Genomic DNA, 22,246 nt, shown 5'->3' on the forward strand with positions numbered 1-22,246 from the left:
TCATGAGTTCATATGGGAGATTTTGGCATTGCAAGCGCCCAGATTTCAGGGATTTAACCCTTCACAGACATCCTTAACTAAATAAAGAGACATTCATTTGCTAGAAATCAAAAACAGTTATCCGTGTAGAAGATAAATTTTTCTTTCTCTCTGGTACAACCAACATATTGCCGTATGCCTTACGTCGGAGTGAATGGATATACAGATAAACGATGGGACAGCATTTCCGTCCCAAGTCTCTTACGGCTAGTACATGTTAAAAGAAGTATCATAGTTTCCATCAGGCTATCAGAAACAAAATAATACTTAACGAAGGTGTTGGTAATTAAAGAATACCATCCTCATTTGTTTATAACGGACCTCTGCAGTGTCAGATTTGAAGACAGAAGTATTGCTTAACCAAATACATCTGAAAGAAAATGCCTAAGAGATGGAATGTCATCAGTGAACTCAGTAGTACTGCAAGTATGAGATTATATGAAGCCTGAATCTTCTACTCTCTTCCTACACTTTCTCATTAAAAAAAATAAAGCTAAAATAGAACTTTTCGGTTTTGCTAATTTTGCACTTTCCAGTTTATTTGCTTACTTGCTTTCAAGGACAGCATAACACTAAGGATCATTAACCATATAGGCATCGTTCTCATTTTAATGGCAGTAATTTATCAAAAAAGTAAACATCTTGCAGTATTTTCTCTGAACACTATGCACACGAGAGCTCTTTCTACTGCCAATTTTTTTTTTTTTAAACCAGGAACATTTTGTTGCCTGATCTCTTGGCCTTCGTTCAAGACTTTCTCATCGTTCACCTCTAGTGATTTCATTGAAGAACTGGGGAAAGCACTGAAATTCTGTACTCTGAAGGAACTCAGGGAGGCGACTCTTTTAGCAAGACACAGCAGTTACATGTAGCCACTCCATGTTCTAGCGGAGGGAAGTAGCTTGAGCGGCAAATGAACTTACTTTTTGCGCTGTCTACACCTGTATCATCTGTTTTGCAGTCTACAACTTGAACGTGTTGGAAAAAGCCTTTAAAAATAATACAGAGATTTTTGTCTAAAGTCTCTTGATTGCTCTGTTGGTAATTTCTATGCAAATCATACTGTACACGCGTGAGGTATCTATGTGGCTGTTTCATATTTAAACGCAATTCTTGGGCCATTATTCGGGCAGGCAAGCACATAATTGGGGTCATGGTGAACTCAGTATTTACAGGAGAGGAATCCTGGACTTTTGGGATGCTACCTACAGCTTTACTGATTTGATACGAATACCAGACTGAATGTCAACTGTTGCTAATTATTCGTTTTTTCAGAGTGTGGAACGGTTCACAAAAAGCTGTCAACATAATTAGTATTAAATTGCATTGAAGAGAGCATGAGCGGGAAGATGAATGAGCTTGAAAATGAATGAATGAGCCTGAAATCTCATTTACGGTGCTCTCTTGGCCCTGGAAATGAGGCGATCTCACTGATGGGGCAAACATGGGGAAGCGTGCATGCACAAGCTGGTCTAGTTCTAGACTGAAGAACGCTGCCCTTAGAGAGCTACTAACCCTTCACCTTTCACTTGGCAGAACTGGCCCTCTGCAAGATGTTAACAGAAACTGAATTCAATTTTAAGAAGAAAAGAAAAGAAAAGAAAAGGAAAAGCACTTGTAGAGCTCCCTTATACAAACGTGACTGCGAAACTACAGCTTGTTCTGGTATCTTGACTGTTTCAGGGGTCTTGCTTCATAAAAGTCCCCGAGATTACCATTTGAAAGCATCACAAAGGATAGCAAAAAGAACCTGATTTTTGTTCTTTGCCTCTCATTTTAAATGAATAACAACCATTAGCTTACAGGTCAAAGATGCCTTATTTCATTAGCAAAAATCCGTCACATTAAAGAAAAAACAAATCAGAGATACACTGCAGAATAAGTTCGGTTTGAGAGAGGAAGAAAAGGACTAGACGCAAAACTGAAGAGGTGTGTCACTCTACCAGAGCTGGAACCACTTTATACATAAGTAGTATTTCTGGAGCTACAAAACATTCTTTCAAACATTCCTTTGTTCACCAAATCTAATAGAGTGAAATTTTTTCCTGCGACTGTTCAACTACATTTGAATGGTACTTTCTATAGAACTCAAAAAAAAAAAGATATGAGTAACGGTCAAATTACTGAGAAAATAATCTTAGGCTTCTCTAGACTGCAACTTTTGTGTTCAAGGAATGGAGTCATGAGTTCTTCAAGGGGAAAGAGGACAAAGACCTCCAACTACACTGAGCAAAAATCCCTGAAAAACGTATTAGATCCACAGTCTTACTTTTGCCACTCCACCTAGCTCCAGGTAATTTCTCCTTTAGGTTCAGAAGCTGTGATCAAATAGAAGTAGAAACCGAGCTGAAGGATAGTCACAAAGGCTTCTGCAGAGGATGGCCCATGTTTCCTGAAAACCTGTCCCCAGAAAGCGAGAAAGCATAACATAACCTTACAGAATAACCACTTTTCCTGCACTTTCCCTCTTCCTACTCAGAATATGTACCGCCAGATTGCATCTCTCTACCTGTACAATGATTTTAAGTGACACAAAAGCATCATCACCACAATTATACTTTAATAGGACTTTCTGCTGGGTAAGTTCAAACCATTTTGTTATTCAGTATAAGGATACCATGCCAAACAGTAAAGATAAATATTATTACCTGCATGGAACAAACACATAGAGATAAAGTGACTTTGCCCAAGGCTGCAACAGATCTATAGGATGGATTCTCCACCTCATGCTTTAACAAAGAGAATATTGTCTATATAATTAGATAACCGCATTTTCCACTAAACCATTCCACTTTTTATTTTCCTATATTCTTAAGAATTTATAACTTATTTGTATACATTTAGCATACTTTTGTTGGCATACTAAAACCTTCACTTCAATATTCTCTACTGTCTACAGAACTATACCCTGCTACTTGATTGACAGCAAAGTATTAGGATCGATCCTATTAGAACCATACTAACATTCTTTGAGCCTGAATTTTTATTTTCCTTCTGAAGAAAATGAAAATGAACTGATCCGCTGTGTAATTCCTGGTGCAGACCGCAGTGTCTCCAGTGGACACTGAACACCAGGCTGCAGCATCTGCTTCCTGATTGATTGTTTGTACCAGACCTCATTTTCCAAAATCAAGAAAAATCATGTTCCTTGCCGTCAGAAATACAATCACTGAAGGACAACAGTGTCCTGCTGTGGTACTCTGATTGTGTCAGCAGGTCTTCTACCTACCAGCACACAATGAACAGGGAAGGCAACTAATGTGATCTGCTTGCAAGGAGATGCAACTGTTAGAGCAAGTACCACTCTAAATGCAGCGTTATCAAGAATTATCAAGCACAACTTTCGTCAAATGTTGGTATGCTTGGAAAAGGAGGAAAATTAATGCTGCAAGTATTACTGAGAGCTGACAAGGCTCTTTAATGCTAAATTAACTAAATGTAACATATAATTTGCTTTTGAATGCCTTGGAAAGAATCTACTGCAAAAGATTCCACTTTTACACCAAAGTTTAAACAGGCAGGGATACAATTTTAGAAGCTCATTAGTCTGAAGGTGTATGATGATCTTCTGAAAAGATGATGATTTTCTGAAAAACAGAGTCAAAAGAAAAAGACACTTGGGCATGAATACTTGATCTGAAATCTCACTGTTCAATTTCAGATAACGTTGCATCTCTACCATTTTGGATTATGGGAAAAATTTCAGGCTAGTATCTACTGCATTCTTCAAAATAGAGCTTAACATAAGGGATCACCTTTGGAACAGCAGGTATCTTTTTTCTGAAACAGAGGTAAGAGATGCATTGTTTTCCTTTGAAGATCAGTACTTAACGCAGATCATTTGCAAGGTCATTTCTCACATACACTACCAAAGACTCCGAAATATGAAATCCAGGCCCTGGTCAACACTTAGGTCCCAAAGGAAAATATTCTGCATAATTCTCAGGGGAACACAATTAAACTAAGTGACTACATAAGTGATACATTTACGCTATTCAGTAACAACAGAGAACAGGTCTGACTGAAGGAGACAAGACACAGAGATTAAGGTTGTCCCTCAATACCTACAAGATGCAAGGCTGAAGCAGCAAGCAGACGGTGCGCTTGCCAAACAGCGCCTCCAGCAGCGTTGGCTCTACGTTCTCCTACCGCGACCCCACTGCAAACACAGCAGCCAGCATGTAATGTTTTATAAACACGTTTAGCCCCTGCAAGATGCACCGCAGCCAAATATTAAATTCTGGAAGAAGCTATCAAACTTTCTGACATGACTGATTATTAACTGAGATACTTTCCATGCTCTGCCACGCTCTCTCCAGAGCTGGACAGAGGGAGCAGCTTCTCTGTTCCGGGTCTCATGTCTGATATCCATCCAACTGGAGAGGTAGCAGAGCAGTAGAAAACAAGCCGAAAAAAGGAAAACGAGTGTTCAGTCAACATCCTCCTCTCCCCTCCTGCAGCATCCCGCTGCAATGGGACTAGCATTTTTCATCTCTCTTTGAGATAAAATCCTTCTGTTTAACATTCGCATAGTCCACAAAGGAAATAATCTCGTTTGACTCTATTTTGTTTTGTTTCAAAAACACCCTGACAGCATGAAACAGCTAATATGCAGTAAACTGAGGACTGAAATGCACTACTGATTTGGAGTGCTTCTTGCAAGTAAAGACAAGGTGCTTGAATTGGATTTTTTAATATTAATATCTGTGTTTGTGAAAAAGATTATAGCTTTTAAAGACAACAATCAGGCATCGGTGTAAGTCTTATTCACAAACGGCACTTCCATACTGCAAAATTTTTAATTCCGAGGTGTCTGAGCACCAGCTATTGAATCAGACCCTTTCCTGAACCTGGAGTTTCACGGCTCAGCCTGCCTTAGCTTATGAGAGCATGAGGTCACAGCTTGAACTCGCACAGGTTTTGCCAGCTGGGCCCCGAAATTTCTGAAGATTTTCAGTCAGATCTCTACTCGGGTGTTTGCTCTGTTGTGTGACTATCTGAAGCAGATTACCTTGAAATTGCATCCTTTACCGCTTTGCTGGTCTGCTATTTATGTTCAGAAATGAAGCACTCAGTTACAAGGATGAATCAAAAAGGGACGTCTAGCTACTCCGCTCAAACAGCAAGATGCAAATGTTTAATATTCTACAATTAAGAACACGTTTGAAAATGAATATGCATAAGCTAGCACTGCCTGGGGTCACAATCATTAAATTTTCCTCTAAGTAGAAGGAACTACAAATTCTGCTGCCCACTCATGTTAACAGCAATTAAAAATGTTATCACCTATTTGATTACAGATGTTAGCATAAGACACTTCCGTGAGTTAACACAAGTCATATTCTGGGTAAACAAAAGAGCGCTTCCCACAAAAACACATTTGCGACATCATTTAAGTAAGATAAATCAAACAGGGCTGAGTTTCATTTACACACAGATTCTTGTCTCTCAGAGGACCTAGCAACATAGGATCATCAAAATCCCAACATATAAGCACCAGAAAGTACACACCGCCTATAACATCGTACTTTGTTAAAACTAAACAGTTGGCACAAGTGGTGGCTGCTGCCATTTTGGAATTTTTCTTGCTTAAATTAATCGTGTTTTGTAAAGGAGTCTTTCACTCTTCCCATCAAGTTTAACAAGGCAGTCTCTCAACAGAGAATTTAAAACACTTTCACTGCCATAAGATTATTCAGCTGAAAACCCTCGTAGTGCCTTACAAACATTAAGGAGTTTGAAGAGACAAAAGATTACTATCCCCTTTTTATTGCAACCCTCCCTCTCTGCAACCCCTGCTGTAGACTTCTCTCCTCGATACGGCCCCACATCAGCCACCTCGGCACCAACTCCTGCAACAAGCTGTGAGCATGTCTGTACAGAGATAAAAAAAAAGGTCAAAATTACACATAAGAGACAAGACTGTTGGGACGGGATGGTTACTAGCTCAAGGATCCAAGAGGGAAAGGCACCAGCATGGAAAGGTGTAAAATCTTAAAGGAAACAAACAGGGAGGCCAGTCAGGATGGCTCGCCTCGCCGGAGCTGTTGAGGCATCAGCCGGCCGTCAGCGTCGAGGTGCTGGATGGCACTGCAGCAGCACTGAGGACCCGTCCTTGGGAGCCACCGAGGCCGCCCTTCCCCGCGGGCTCACCCAAGCCTCGCGGGGGCCTTACCGGGGTGCTGAGCATACCAACACTTAGCTGAATAGCGCAGGAGATCCTAGCTATAGCTCCTGGGTGTGTCAGCAAGCAAATTGCTTTGCACTTCTAAGTCATGCATGCTCTGCTCGCAGAGCCCCTTTTACCCGGCTGAAGGGTACCAAACACTCTGACCCAAAAGAGGGTCGGAGCAGGGCATCACAGGTAAGGAAATTAAAGCGCAGGTGTAGTTAACATCATTAGTTAATCCCTGGATTGCAAAGACGACTTTGGCAAATCTGGCTTACAGTAATCTAAATCCTAATCTTCTTATACAAAATCCTGATCTTTGAAAGAATATGTTTGTGTGTTTGGCCCATACAACTCTCAGTTCCTAGGTTTTCAAAACCTTCTTGCTTTGTACTCCAAACTTACATACAACTCAAAATATTTTTAACGGAGTTTGTCAGATGAGACAAAACGTTATGTGACTATGACTACGCTCATATCTAAACATTTATTCTCAAGTTTAGGATTATTAAGAATACTTTGTAACATGATCACCAGCTGCTTTACTACCTTATCCTAACAAAACTCGAAGGAACTGGTGAACAATACATCTATTGCACTCCACAAACTGGGGCATAATCTTGCAGTCCTGGCACACCCACAATACTTACTAATACACATTTTATTTAATTTATACTAAAAAATCATTGCTTTACACTCTTGGGTGATCATCAGGGGAGACTACATCAGCATTAGCTCATTATCTTCTGTCTTACTGTTTTACCTTTAATCATTCCATCATGTCTTCTTTGTGCACTACAGTATGTTGTATTGCTTCAAAGACAACATAAACTATATATTTTCCGGGTATATTCACTTTGTAAATAGTCTTTTGCAAGTCAAAGTTACTTGTAAATATTTAGCCTCTTCAAAAAAAAAAAAAAAAAGTTATTTCATAGTAATTGCCAGACAGCCTTCTTTTTCCTTCTCTCTCTCAGACACACACGCACATATACCAGGTGATTATAACATGTCTTTTCATTCACGCCAGAGCCAACTTCCTAGCGCCACAAAGCATATTTTCAGACGCACACAAAACTCCCTACAACTGACACCTAAGCTTGTATCCAAGGTTCAGCCCGATCACTTTGCGTGATTACACACTGAATACGTTCGTTTTTGCACCCATCCCCAAAGGCCTGAAGCCAGCGAGAGCCCACGGGCTTCCACAGGTTTTGCCTCGGGTCCCGAGCCGTGCTGCAGCTGGGCTACGACCTGCTCCTGTTTCTGTCCTTACCCTCCCCTCAGGAAGCTGACACTCTGGGGCTTAAGAAATCTTCATAGCCTCATTCCACCTCTCGGGTGGTTGCGGGCTGGTCTCTTTAGCTCGCCCTCAGAAGACTGGATTACGCACTGCATCGCGCACGCAATCCATCGCTAGGAGCACAGCGCCGAGACACCTGCCTAGCGCCGGCCCGTTCCAGCTCTACCTGATGATACACGTCTGCGGCACAGCGCTGGGCACGGTCCACAAGGAGCACCCCCAACTGACTGAACGGCGCCTCTCCTGCCCCCTCCCAGGCTGACACGAACACAACTTCCCCTCTGCGAGGGAATTAAGGCTACCGAGACCCTCGCCTCAGCTTTCGGCACTTCGGGCAGCACGGCTCCGAGAGGAAACGGAGCCGACTAGCCCAGCATCACTCCTGCCAGGGCAGCGCGCGCGGCACAAGCTGGCAGCACAGTTGGCAGCAGTCGAAACTCAACAGTTTGTCTCAAACCGCTGTATCAACAAATGCAGGCATCCACCTGCACCTGAACATCAGCAGCTTTCAGAAGCATCTGGCTCTTTCTTCCTCACTAAAATTTACTACGTTTATTAGTACTGCAGTAGCATATACGGAAGTGTTTTTCTCGGGCACCACTGTGCTGAGCAGCGCACAAACATATACAACGAAGGCAGCCCCTGACCCAAAAGCTCGCAACTTAAATAATCCAAGATACTTGTCCAGTGTATGTTGCACAAATAGCTTCAGATTTCCTTTAACGTACTTCGATTCAGTGAACTGCTCTTGTGGAAACCCATCAAAATTTTGCCAGTGGATTTCATTTAACACGCAACAAGGCTTAAAAACATACGCTGTGTATCCCGAGATAAACGCCGCGTTTTGCAGAGAAGTAACTGTGAGTAGATTCACGTTCTATTTTCTAACTTGGGAATGGTTTTGACTGATCAGCCTACAACTGGTTTAACATCACTGTTTTTGGAATCTAAAATGTAAGCGTAGGTGATAATGCACACCGACACTTGCACAGAGAAAAGATTAAAAAAAAAAAAAGGAAAAAAGGACAAGAAAAAAGAAAATCTTGTACCATAGCCCGACCTCCTCATTCAGCATTAGCGAGCACCGGGCACCTGAGAATACTGAGATTCTGGGGATGTACACAAGCCCCAATGGTAATAATGGAGGTGCAACGGAAAAAAAACCCACTTTTTAAAACAAAACATAACGCATTCCTTCTTACTCCATTACCCAAACGCAAACGTGTAAAACATGCTACACTTGTCAGATTATAGGGCATTTTGTAAAAAGAAAAATAACTCAGTATAAATCAAGTTCAAAAAGATGTCTGGATTTCAGTGCAGAAATACAATTGAAGCTTTCCGGAAATACTAGTATTAGGATATGGCAATTCCTGTGTTTCGGGCCAAAATGATAAAGAGCTTGGTCACCTGTAACGGGATTTATAAGGCAAAACGTTCTTCCTTCCACTGCTCTGTTCACTAAGGTAAGTTCCTCAGAAGCAGACGGCAAGGGAACTGATGACATTTCTGGCTGTCTCGCAGGGAGACCTGCCTGCAGCGGCCGCCCCAGTCTCGCAGGCTGACCAGTGGGTGTCATGTCGAGGGACCAGTAGCTGCTGCACCCATCGTTCCCATTTGACAGAGCCTACTTCCCGCAACATTAATTCCCTATATTCAGTAATGCAGATCAAGCCACGCAGGCAAAGCTGTGCCCTTTACCGCTGCCACTAAGAGAAGAAAACTACCCTTTTTAAGCTATCTTCTGACAGGAGCGCGGACTTCTCACTAACCTTCCACTGGGGCTAGGGGTGGGACCTCCCCGCTCGCAGCGCAACTGTCTGCTGCATTAGCCTGGATGCAAAAGCTGCTCTCTGTAATTGCCGTTAAACTTTGCTACGGCAAAGTTACGGTTAAATATCAAACGTCTCCATAGGGATTTAGAGCCTGCTAAAGAGTTGATACCAGAGTCGTAGTGAAGTAAATGGGGTTGGGGATCCTTTGAACAAGCAGTCTTAATACTGCTGCATGTAAGCAAGACAGTACCAGAACCATACTACCTGGTAAAGTGAAGTAACTTGTGAAAATATAACGCTGTAGGCCTTCTCTGAGGTATAGATTTGTCTGGAGAGCTATTCTACCCACCCACATGAAGAGTATAGGGCTTTTTCATATAGCGCCCTCTCACAGCTATGAAGTGCAACCTTAGAGTGATGTCTTTGCACTGCAAATTACAAATTGGCTACAAATTAATCTCAGTTAATCTCAAATTAAGCTTAAGAACAGGTATAAAAAGTTTAACAAAGCCTATAGCTGATTTTGAACTTTTCAAGGTGAAAATCACAACCCAAACAAACAAAAACACTGAATGTACTGAAAGAACAAATAAAAGGGCAGAAGAACGCAGACAAGGAAACCAAAGAACACGTCAACTATTTGAACAGCCCCTTCTGATGCTTCCCTCCATATAACCATCAGTTTCTTTAAATTATACAGTTCCTCCCATACAAGTTATCTGCTGCAACTGACCTTATAGACCTGATTTTTTTATGGCTGAATTGTACATTCCCAATAACAGAAATGCTGTAGGTCAGTTTGGTTGGCATATCTTCAGTTTGTTAGCAGTGAACTGACTATCACGATACAAACTACTCACTGTGGCCCAACATCTAGATAGGAAGCACATTAAAACAAATGGTAAAGTCTAAATCCTCCTTCCAGTTTGTATTTTTCAAATACATTAAGCAACTGGAGCAACAAATTACATTTTGAGTTGATAAAAAAACTGACTTCTGCTTTAGAATGATGATGTTTTCCTTCTAGGTCTACCAAGGACGCCAAATTTTTATTTGGATCCACTACCCTCTTCTGAATCTGGGTTATGTGTATCAGACATATACTGACGTACTTCGGTGATGGACTCCCTTGCTGCCTTTATTATTTGATAAAATATCTGATGTCTGTTGGTAAATTTTCAGTCAGAAGGAATAAACAGTTAGATCTGGTTTTATTTTTGAATTGCTTTGAGGTGTAACTATTATAAAAGAATGAAGTAACATTTACAGTCATTCTACGCTGCCTCTGCAAAAACAGGAACTATCAGGAAACTGGAGAGCAAAGAGTCGTTTGATCATTCGTAGCCCAGGTTCAGCCAAGTCAAGGTGATGTTAAGGCATATTTGATCACTGTTGCATAGAACATTTAACAGTTACCTTTACAACCACTGCAGAAACCTGACTACAAGCAGCAGGTTTTGGTTTCAGTCAAACTAAGCAAAGTTAAACAACTATGATAAATAAATGGACAGCATTGTCAACACACAAACATCATTTTATCTGTTGACAAGGATCAGAAATATTAGCTAGAAAAAGGAAAAAATGATAGCTCATTGCTTCTGAGCTTTTTGAGCTAAAAAGAGATTTAAAACTAAATACCTAAATTTGGCCTCTTAAAAAACGCTACTATGAATCTCCGCACTGGCGTTGCAGAGACCGTTGAAGACAGTTTTCAGTGTGCGATCATACATGCCGTGTAAAAATCTCAGAAAAGGCCCTCGACCCAACCAAAGAAGCCAAACACACAACATGAGGAAATCAGATAGCCAGGGAAAGCTTTTCGGCACAAATTACAACTGAGACTCTAGCTGCATCCATCTGCTTGTATCAAATGAATCCTTAGCGTTTGCCCAGCCGTTGTCATCTGTGAGCTGCTTATTGAAAGCTTAGAGATGGCATCGTACTACTAACCGTTAAGACAATTTTATTTGTATAAAACACAAGTGAACGCTGAGCAGAAAAGGATTTCACCTTCACACGCAGAGGGACGTCTTCTGTTCGTTTGCTAAATCAAGGAAAGAGTACAGAGCAAAAACTGAAAGGAGGAAAAACGCTGACTAAACAAACTGCTTAATCTGAACCGACTTCATCGCCAAATGTTAGACAGAGGTACAAACAGAACCAAAAACGGTGCCAAAAACATGCTCTCTGGGGAAGCGGAAAATCCAGTTCTGCTCTCAGTTGTGCTACTGTAAACCCACAGTAACTCCAGGCACGTGATACGCGCCGCTCCGGACGCACCGCAGCGCAGCGCGGGCAAACACGGCTCACGTTGTTGCCCCGACACACAGCGTGCGTTAGAGCCACGTTTGCACCCAGAACATGGCGCCACGCTCTTCTTCTCTTTGCTTAGAAAAAGTAAGAGAACAGCAGCGGCAGCTCCCCGCTACGCAATCTGGAAAGGCACGCGGCTACTCCTCACAGCAGCGGCACGTCTTCTTCAAAAGAGCAAAGCAAATCGGTCAGGCTTTGCAGCGGCACAACAACTACGCAGGCTGCATAAACTTTTAACTTGTTTGGAGACACGTTTCTCTTTCGTCTGCTAAAACCAACTAATTGCCGTGCACAGAGCTATCTCAGTAACAAGATCATCACGAGACCGCGGTAAGTAACGTGCTTACAGGGCTCGTGATTCACGGACCCAAGTAACGCATTCACAAGCGTACTAGACCATGTGCCTCAGAGAGGTTATGAACGCAAACATCTACTGAGTTAGACCTAATAAAAAATTTAGAGTTTCATTATGAAGCCCGCATATGATTGACAGCAATATACCGGTGCTGGCAGTTAAAAGGCTGCTATTCAAACCTATGTAATGTAATCTTCCCCTCAGAATAGACAAGAATAACCTGAATAATAAAAAAGCCAGACTTTCTGGCACTGAAGCCACCCTTCAGTGCTTTCCCCACCTTTGCCTCGCGCACTGCCTTGGCCAGGCGACCCGGGAGCCTCAGCGCTCAGCGTACGCTGCCTGCCCACCGTCGTCACCCGCGCCACAGGCTGCCCTCACCGACGACCTTACGCTGCCGTCCCGGAAAACACCCTGCTCGCCGACACAAAGCATCACGCGCTATAATTAGCTTTCTGGGAGCTAACAACAAAGCCATTAAGGCACTGGGAAAGACACGTGCCCTGCCTTAGTTGAGCGTACGTCAAGCGACAGACCAGTGCAGCAGGGAAGCCTGCGGTGAGCGCAGCGCAGGAGGGCGACCTGGTCTGCTGAGGACCCACAGCCCGTCTCTGCACAGCTCTCTGGGGAGAGGCGGACAAGGACGCTCCTTCGCCATCACCTTCCTCACTAGGAGAGGCACGGCTTCCGACTCTCCCCCCATTCACAGCAGAGCCGTTTTTTGGGGGGTGGAAAATCTCCTGATGGCAAATAGCCCAACAGTTTCAAAGCAGTTTCAAATGACAGATTCAGCAGCGATGGCTTCTGCCGAAAACCCACAACCCCCCCCAGTAAGGACGCTACCTACCACGACTAATCCCAGTCTTCAAAAACAGCTGGAACAGGATGAGACTGTTAATTGCGCTCCATATTTTTAACATTTTAATTTGACTATTAAATCTTATCTCCATCATTTCGTTCTAATTTGGATGGCCAACAAACTGCTTTAATAAGAGGCAGCAATACTACAGCCACTAATGCAAAGCTTTATGTAAAACCCCTATGTAATTCGGCTTAATGAGCTTGGAGCTAGAGTGATTCTGAGAACTGTTTTATAGTTACGACCATTGAGTTTCATTCATGTAAATTCCCCCTCCTCAAAAAAAAAAAAAAGCCACCAAACCGCTGACTAAGTCCTAATTTCTGCTAAATGTAACACAATACATCAGGGTTCCATGTATATGTACTGCTACGTGGAACTCTTTCTAAAGGCAACATTTATTTTTTGGATCGTTTGGATATATAAAATAGTCGGTTCCATCAAATAAAGACTCTCTCTAGTTACAACTAAAAAGAAAATCGACTTAAGCACAGAAGAAAAAAATGCATTTAGTCTCTGTAAACTAAACTTTAACTACGGAGCAAATCAAACCCGTTGAGATTCCAGGAGACGTCCTCTGAGGACTATAACCTACACAGCACAGAATGGATTTAGTGGCCTTTTCCGTGAAAAATGGCTATTTTATCTATCTACAGCTATACCAGACAGGATATTTATTTAGAGCGCTTCAGAGGGCAAAGTGCCAAAAGCCTTCCATTGTGAGGGGCTTGGGGATTTCTGGGGGTGCGTGCGGGTGTTAAATGTACTTCTCTACGGGGCAAGGGCCTGCACGTTTCCAGTGGCCTAATTAGTAACTGGGAGCTAGAACCAGTATCATTCACTCACCAGAATACTTATACGTTCCCTCTAGGGAAAAGCTGAAGCAAAATATGCATAAAATTGGGTGTGCAGCTAGCAGGAATGATAGGAGTATCTAACTCTCAAAGGCAAAACCTAGCCCTTTTAGTGTTTTTGAAATGCAAAATTAGTATGGTTAAATGTTAAGGCACCTGACCTTTGACTGGTCTCCACTGACAGAATGCAATTACACTAGGGACATATTAATCCAACACTCAGGTCTATATTTAACTTGCTTTTAGATATGCTTTGTTTTGTTTTTAAAGTGTCAGCGGTTATGCAGCTTACCATCCCAAGCACTACAGTCACGTCAGGAACAGCAACCGCGATTTCAAATGCGCAACGCCTGCCACTAGCGCAGCACAGAGTTGAAAAAGTCAGTCCTGATCACAACCCTTAGCTGAGCGCACCTGACTGCACAAATAAGCTTCCTCCCAGCATCGCACTGATGCAGAAGTGCTTCAGTTCTTGTTCAGTAATTTTCACTGTGAGAGACAAAGCTTTATATGTTTGTTTTGAACACGCATCTAATAAAAAGTTAGCAATGCAATGGCTCTGTAATGAAGAGATTATTTCATAAGAATAAAATACTACAAATTATTAACTAGTGATACATAAAATAGTGACGGCAATGGATGCTGAAGCTGCTCAGAACTACTTAACAAAAGATTTGGGAAACTCCTGAGTGGGCACGTTTTGTTGAAAGAAAACTGGTGGGAACAGAAGTGAAAAGACAAAGAGAAGGGGTTTAGCAGAAGCTTGCTCAGCTGAAGCCTGTTCAAATCTCTATTACAAGAACATGTTATTAAAATACAACTATTATAGACTGATTGGATATCTGGAATGTCCCAACTGGCCCAACAACGGGGAATATTTTGAAACTAAAAGATGTTACTGTTAACTTGGCATTTTCAGAACATACTCAAATGATCAGTCTTGCCCTAACGTGATGGAACTACATTGACACCAGGCATCTACTGTAACACACTGTATTCCACAATTCAGGGGATATTAACATAAAAGAAGCAATGTCAAGAAGATCTCTATATTCAGTGTATAAGATCAGCTATTTTTCTTTGTAGCAAATGGAGAAGTAAGGCCATGAAAGATTTCCCAAAGTAACCCGACCATAACAGTTGGCTTGCATTTTAACTGCTGACCTAAATCAGCTGTCACAAGTAACTCCTCTAAACTGTTTTGAAAATGAGCAAGACAAAGAAAGGAAGAGGAAAACCATAATGGTAACAAGCAACAGGGGAAATCCCTTAGGTATGCTGAAGAAGGTCTTCTAGCTTAAGTATGTAGAAATTCATCAGAGGATCTGAGAGCTGCCCCAGGCATTAAATCTTTCACAAAGAATCAGCCTAATTATTTCCTTCAGGTTTAGCCTGTTTCACCCAGGGAACGTTCCCCAGCAGTCCTGTCCAACCCAAAGTTACCTTCTTTTTTGTTAAAGTTACGTTCGAGAAACTCAAATCTCAAGGTGTCAGCCCCGGTAGCCATTTGTTCTGTACCTATGCCGAAGTTTGGGGGAGGGGAAAGTTTGAAAACTAGGCAAAGTGAATGAAAATCTCTCTCTCAAATGCACCTTTTCTGATCTTTAGGGAAAGAAAATAAAATAGTTAACCTCACTGTAACTTCTGCTTCTTCCCCTTTCTTGATCTTGCCTACCCCCCAACAACATTTTTGCGCTTCCAATTTTTATAAGGGACAATAAAACCGCATTTTCCATTGAAATTTTCCATGGCTATTTCATCTGCATTACTCTCCATTAATTTAGCTCACAAACAAAATAAATGAAAGCCGATATCATTGCAGAACATCAACAGCTGTCGGTAAAGACCTTTTATGGCATTTGGCCCCTGTTTCAGCAAACATGTGTGAAGTCTGATCAAAACATCAAAATGAAATTGCAATGCCACAGCAAACGCTGTGGCACAAACTTTCCTACAAAAATTCTTCAGATTAAAAGGCGAAGCACTCCTGACCATCACCACAACACAGTGCAAGCCACCCAGCACCCAACACATCAAGGACCCGCAAGCTCCATTGCATTAAATATTTAGGTCCCCTGAATATAAAACCAAAGAATCAAAACAAGAGATAAAAACAGAAAGAAAGATCGAACCAACAAACAAACAAACAAACAAACAAAACAACCTTACCTTTCACAAGCTCGGACAGTCCATGCAGCAATTATCCATAATGAGATACTAAAAACCAACAGTACAGTTCCTGGACATATTGTCATTAAAGTCTTCATAACAAAACGGGTATTGAAGTTTATCTTATTTAATGCTCCAATGCTTCTAGATGAGGCATCAGTGAAAAGTTTGCTATGCAACAGCATAACTCTGGCAATAAGATATAGTCTTAAGAACATTGGTATAGATAAAATAATATCCACATCAGCTGTTGTTGTGGATGGAGCGTAAGAAAAGGCGAGCCGGGCTGTCCATGTGAATGTATAGTTCCCAGGTATGGGATGTATAGCACACACCAGTATTTCCAAGCAGATAAAGAAAATACGCTCATAAGTCATGGCTATTCTCCAGTCATCTGCTCCATTGTCCACCATGAACAACTGAAATAATAAAATATAAAGTTAACTTTAGTACGTCATTAACAAACCTTGTTATAATTCCATTTTCAAAAAAAACATAGCTTTCAGAGCTGCTAATGACCACTAAAAATAAAAGAAATTTCAGCAAAGGACATTACCGAGCCACCACAAAGTGAAACCTAATTTTGGCAAAGCCAGAAAGAATTTTTTCACTTTTTTTTTTTTTTTTACTGCACATGAAACTGATTTTCCACATGTTATTTGCCAAGAATTTCTCACATTCTTCTGTAATTGTGATTTATTATTAAAAAAAAAAAAGAGAGAACTCTCCACCAATTAAGCCTTTTCCCTCCAAGATCGATTAGTTCTTCAAAGTTCATGAAGTTGAGGAAAAATTAAGAAAGTGTTTTTAGGATGGAGATTTAAATTACAAATTGAAACTACTTTTTAAGGTACAATGTTTAGATTTATTTAGAGCATACCCATGCTCCAGCCAGGACAAGACTATAGTTTCCGTAGACATCTCCAAGCTTTCTTCCAACCTGAAACTTCAGGTACCGATACAGATCAATGCAGGCTACAAAACCATTCAAGAAATTACCTAAAAGGGAAACTCATGAAATAGTAGTTCAACTGTAGCTCTACTGCTGGCAGTACTTGAACTAGCTGTTACAAAGCTAGCCTGAGCATGTTTAAAGGAATGGTAGTCACACCTTCAACACCAGAGTAGTCCCAGGCAGCCTGCTGATGTCTACTACTTGCTGAAAATTAAATGCACTTGTAAGTCTTTGCACGATCAAGGGCTTCAGTTTACCACCCAGGAACAAAAGTAACCAAACATTTCACGCTGTTTAGAAAATGATGTTCCTGAAGGTTTACAAAATAAATAATCAAATAATATTTGTCACTAGTAGAGAGCAGGGGTACGCATAAAGCTGCAAATAAGCTACTTTGGGGGAAAAAAAGAAAAGAAAAGAAAAGGAAAATAATCCATAATACAAAGAACACAAACTCGGGAGCCGGGGCAGACCAACCCCCTACTTCAGCTGCAGTCTGAATCTAGGTGAGGCTGTTCAACAGACAGCAGTAGATTGTTCACAATTCAAGAGCAATTCCAGGGCTGAAAAGGAGAAATACCCAAAGAATGCCCTCCTCAACTTAAGAAAAGTATTTCCAGCATGCTGCACACCATATAAAGGGCCAAACAATTCCTCTTCTGCATTGCTCTTTGCCCCTTTCCATCTTCTGAGAGTTTTCAAATAAAAGCCCGAACTCTCTGTATATGCCCTTCAGAAACAGAAATCACACTCTGCATCTTCCTGCCAATTCACTGTTTCTCAGAAAAATGCTCCAGTCTTTTGTTTAAGAGAGCGATGACCATAAACTAACTGGCGCTATAACCTAAAAGAAGGAAAGAAGTTAACCACAGTACGAAACAAAAGGAAATCAAAATAAATTCTTGTGTTTGCGGACCTGTTTTTCACTCCTTCCTGTTTTTTCTCTACTTCGGGTATAGCTCTTACCTCCACTTCAATGCTATTAAAGTCAAAGAAACACAAAGAGAGTTGAATTAAGAAAAAGAAACACACTCAGTGGATTCAACGTATGCAACGTGAGCACATCCACTCTCTTTTACCCACGGGCTTTCTGAAGACTTTGTATGCTAGATACAAAAATGAAACTGATAGCGGTAGAAAGGCCAATTTATCTCTTCAGTCAGTTGTTTATTACCAAAAAAAGAGTTGGGTTTGCACTTAGTAAATGTACTACTTGATACAAAGGAAGAGACACGTAATATCAAATCCCTCAATTGCTGTGTGTTTTTCTGAAGAAAAGACTAAGTGAACAACACAGCTAAGCACTTCGGTCTTCAGGCACGTTCCCGACGCACGTTAAGCCAGCAGTGTTTTAAAATTTCTTTTCAAGTTGTGCAACTGCTGAAAAAGCAATAGTCTTTTGTCCCCTCTTTTTACCTACCATCTTCACAGGTTTCAATAAGAATACTGCATGCAGAAAGGCAACTGAAGAAAAACGATGCTTTAAGTACTGAATCAATTTAAAAAGTGAGAATGGAAGAATGTTGAGTTAAACTTAGACATTAAAATTTGATCTTACAATTTTCATAGAAGAAAATGTTATTTAATCACTTTGGTTTCTTTTAAACTTCAAGATGTCATTATGGAAGATATACTTGAGAACGCATTCACTTGTCAGCAGAAGAAATCCTAATACGCTGCAAAGAAAGAAGTTTCTCGGTAGTGTTAAGTGGAATGTGTTATGTTTGCTGACGCAGAAAATCCCTGTCAACTTCCCTGGACCTCAGCAATGCCAAGTGCGTCCAAGAAAAATAATATTTGAAAGCGATAATACCTTCAGCTATCCCATAATGAGATTTAGGAGGTGAAAACATGGAAGGTAGAACGCATCAGAAGCCACAGAGGATCACAGATCCAGTACAAACATTTGTGTTTCCTAAAACTTTTAAACATTTCAAAATCATATTTATGAGGTGAATTTCCATACAAAGCTGTGTCTCTAGAATCAAACAATGTAATATGTGAATATCAAACATTCTGGAACAAATTTGGGCCTGTAAATTAGGCTGCGAATAACAATTAACCTGGAATGTACGGAAAACACATAGGAATTAGTACAGGATTGCATGTATATTTTATATACTTGCAATTTTGTAACCTAAAAAAACGTAATTGTTCATTTTTAGTTTTGAAAACGCGATGACATTTGTGCGTGCCTGCTTGCTTGACTATGTATATTTACTATTGAGAAAGCAAGGAAGGAGAATGAGAGGAGGAGACAAATAAAGCTGAAGAGCAAAATATTAAGGCTACACATACATACCCTTTGCTGCTGTATATACACATATATACCCTCTGTTATAATAACCATGTATTAATTTTAAGATGCTATCCCCTGTTTCAGTGGTGAAGGATGGTAGCAATAAAGAGAGAAGACACTTTTCCTATAGAACTGAATGCCACGGTCTACACAGAAGGCCAAACGCCGTTCAAGGTCAAAGACGTTACGCCTGTTCACAGCTTTCCAATTTCTCACGTTAAAGTTCAATGTTAGACTAAAAATTTAGCGTTTTGTGTCAGCGTTCTTCAAAGCTTCTTCTCCTATAGAACTATCGTAGACCTTTACTAAATCTGCACTCTACAAGACAAATTAAGAAGTTATTTTCATCTGAAATTATATAATGCATTCCCAATATGTGGAAAAACAGGTAGAAGTGAGATGTGCATCAATCTTAAGCAACAAATGAACCTGATGTTTCTATTGCCACCCAGTATAAATGTAAAAATAAATAGCATACCATAGATATTTGTATAGGTGTGTATATATTTACATAACAACACTTTGTGCTAAATTCACATAACACCAGATTAAAAAAGAAAAATGAATTCAGAATAGATAGATTGCACACAGTGACAACTTAGATCACAGACTCCCTGAAGTTATTTAAAATAGAAGCAGAGAGGTTAATTTTGTAAATCATTGGTGGATCAAAACAAATTCATACCAGGCTATCAGAGGATGTTGGTGAATGCAGAGTACAAAGAAACTGGCCAGTTTCTAAGAAGGCCTTTACAATCCTTAAAAAAAAAAAAAAAAGTGAAAACAATATCACTACTCTGCTCTAAGACTGCGAGGGCATGTTAACACAGAGATATAAAGGAAGCAATAAACAATGATAAAGTAGCATCGGCTGCACTGCTAGAGTCATTCCTTGCAGAAGGACAATCAACTGCACTCGCAAAGGTAGTGTGGCAATCGGTTAATTTAAATTTCCAGTTTTCAAGTGGTTAAGTATTGGAGTTACTTTAACCTTCTAAAAGAGCCGACAGAACTATTAGAGAAACAAGCAAAAAACAGCATCTGTGGCTGTTGATCTACAGGACTTTTTGACCAAACTTTTTTCTATAGTTTGTAGTCCCCAAAATGTCGCTTATTCAATCAAAAAAAGCATTATACTACTCAGAGAGGAAGAAGGTATTGCTCTTATCTCACTACTACAGTCAAGTCATCTCCCCACGTCTTTCCGTTAAGTACAAATGATTGAAAACTATATGGTAGTTGGAAACAGACATCTCATCTTAACACCATTTCCCCAAAACAAGAGATGAAAAAGACCTTTTTCCATTGTTATCACATGGCCTGCAAGTTATTCAAAGGCCTGTCCCGGACCTTGGAGTGCCTGCAGGAATTTGTGAAGGTTGCTGGACTCCGAATCCTGAATACAATCCCAAAGAGCAGAGAAGTTAGTGACTTTAAGTCCTGAGGCATCAAACACCTTTTGCATGCAAGCACAGAAGGCAAAGAATACTGTATTTCACAAAACTACATGTAAGCTTGTATTTTCTGGACTGTTTCTCACATCTGGAGTTAAGATCCAACCTTCCAGTCAGTCATTAGAAATTGATCCGCAGAATCTTATGGATATACCTGTCTACGTGAATGGAACACTCTTAGTTTGCTTACATGGGGAAGCTATATGCACATACGTATAGATAAGGCACCCACTTGCTCACATCCCTAACTATAAAAAGCCAACTTAAAGGATAATTGTAGAAGTCTGATATTTAGTTTCAGCGTAAAAATGATTTTTTGTATAATACTTTTTACATAAATTTGCTATTTCTATGCAAAACAAGTTTTTCGTGGTTACTGATATCTTGCTACGTGTGCTATGGCTGCACATGTCACTACACATAAAGAAAACTTCACAATGTGTGCTATTAACTAAGTAAACTCACAATATATGGGGACAGCATTAAACCTGACCATTACCACGGGGAAGGCATATGCAATTGAGGCTCTGACCACTTAGGGTCTTTGTGTACACGTACACAGAGGAACATAACGACAATCATTTTAATAAAAATGTATGTTATTCAACACACGTATCAGGTTTGTCCACGTCTCTTTTAATCCTTGTCCCTCAGGTCATTACGGAATAACTAGCTCAAATTTTCTATGAGAATGAGTTTTGTTTTGTTTTGTTTTTAAACAAAGAAAAGACATTCATGATCATGCAACCATACAGTTAAATTCTGCCTACACATATTTTCCTTCTGTTTTAAGATACGGATAGTATTCTTTTTTGCTTTCTCTCTCTAAAGATATTCTAGGGCATTGCTCAGTATTTTTCAATGCTACAGGCCAGACTTTGAGCTTTATCATTTGTCTCAGACAACTATGAAGTGTCTTAACCCTGACAGCCTACAATGAGAAGGAATTGCACTCGGCAATTGCTGGGACATAGATTTTCCATGCGTGTAGTTCTCCTAATACATACGTGCTTCAGGGACCAAAGAGCGTAAGAGGTTCCTAAAACTGTCATGCTTTCTACTCAGTAACCCTCTGTGCAAAGAGATAGCATCAAGAACTGAAATTCAATGACTCCAAGGGAAAAAAGGATCTTCTTAGATACTCACATTTCTTCCCCAGTACAATGGAGAAGAACAACCCCCTGAGGAAAGCATAATTATGTAATGGACTAAGAAATCCTCATAAGCTTATAAATTTATAACATGATCAAAAGAATGAGATAATGAGCTTATTATTATTAATAGAAAGGACTGGTTTTGACCCAAAAGATAATGATTAAGCCCAAAACAAAAGATCTTTACATTCTCATTATTAAAAAGGTATTTCATAATTTAATTTAGTTCAGACTCTTGCTGGAACAATCACACTTGAGCCTCTTCATTGCTGTAACCATGGGCGATATTTAGCTATATGAACTTCTATGAACCTCTGAACCAAATCAGAGTTCCAGAAATAAAAGTCCACTACTCAGGGTTACCATATTCATTTGAGATATTTAGTAGACTCATCAGTAAGTGATTAAAGTAAAAATACCGAATAATGCGTTCTTTCAAAGTCAGCATCTGCTATAGGTATTTTTTCATTTTAATAATGTTCTTCACGTAACAGTTACACTATTCTTCAGTAGATTCACACTCCACTCTCTCCAGCTGGATAAAACAC

At 40.4% G+C, this 22,246-nt stretch overlaps 1 protein-coding gene across 2 annotated transcripts in view; it reads right to left on the bottom strand.

The window, feature by feature from the left end:
* The window catches only part of LOC104150984 (small conductance calcium-activated potassium channel protein 2), a 208,565-nt gene that overhangs the window by 39,256 nt on the left and 147,063 nt on the right, over positions 1–22,246 (bottom strand). The window contains exon 5 of one of the 2 annotated variants that reach the window (XM_068925582.1): positions 15,837–16,255. The exons of the other annotated variant lie outside the window; for it this stretch is intronic. Coding sequence (XP_068781683.1) covers positions 15,837–16,255 — 419 coding nt within the window. The remainder of the gene's footprint in view (positions 1–15,836; positions 16,256–22,246) is intronic. 2 annotated transcript variants of the gene reach the window in all.

The sequence above is a fragment of the Struthio camelus genome, chromosome W (assembly GCF_040807025.1).
Source record: "Struthio camelus isolate bStrCam1 chromosome W, bStrCam1.hap1, whole genome shotgun sequence".
Classification (NCBI taxonomy): Eukaryota; Metazoa; Chordata; class Aves; order Struthioniformes; family Struthionidae; genus Struthio; species Struthio camelus.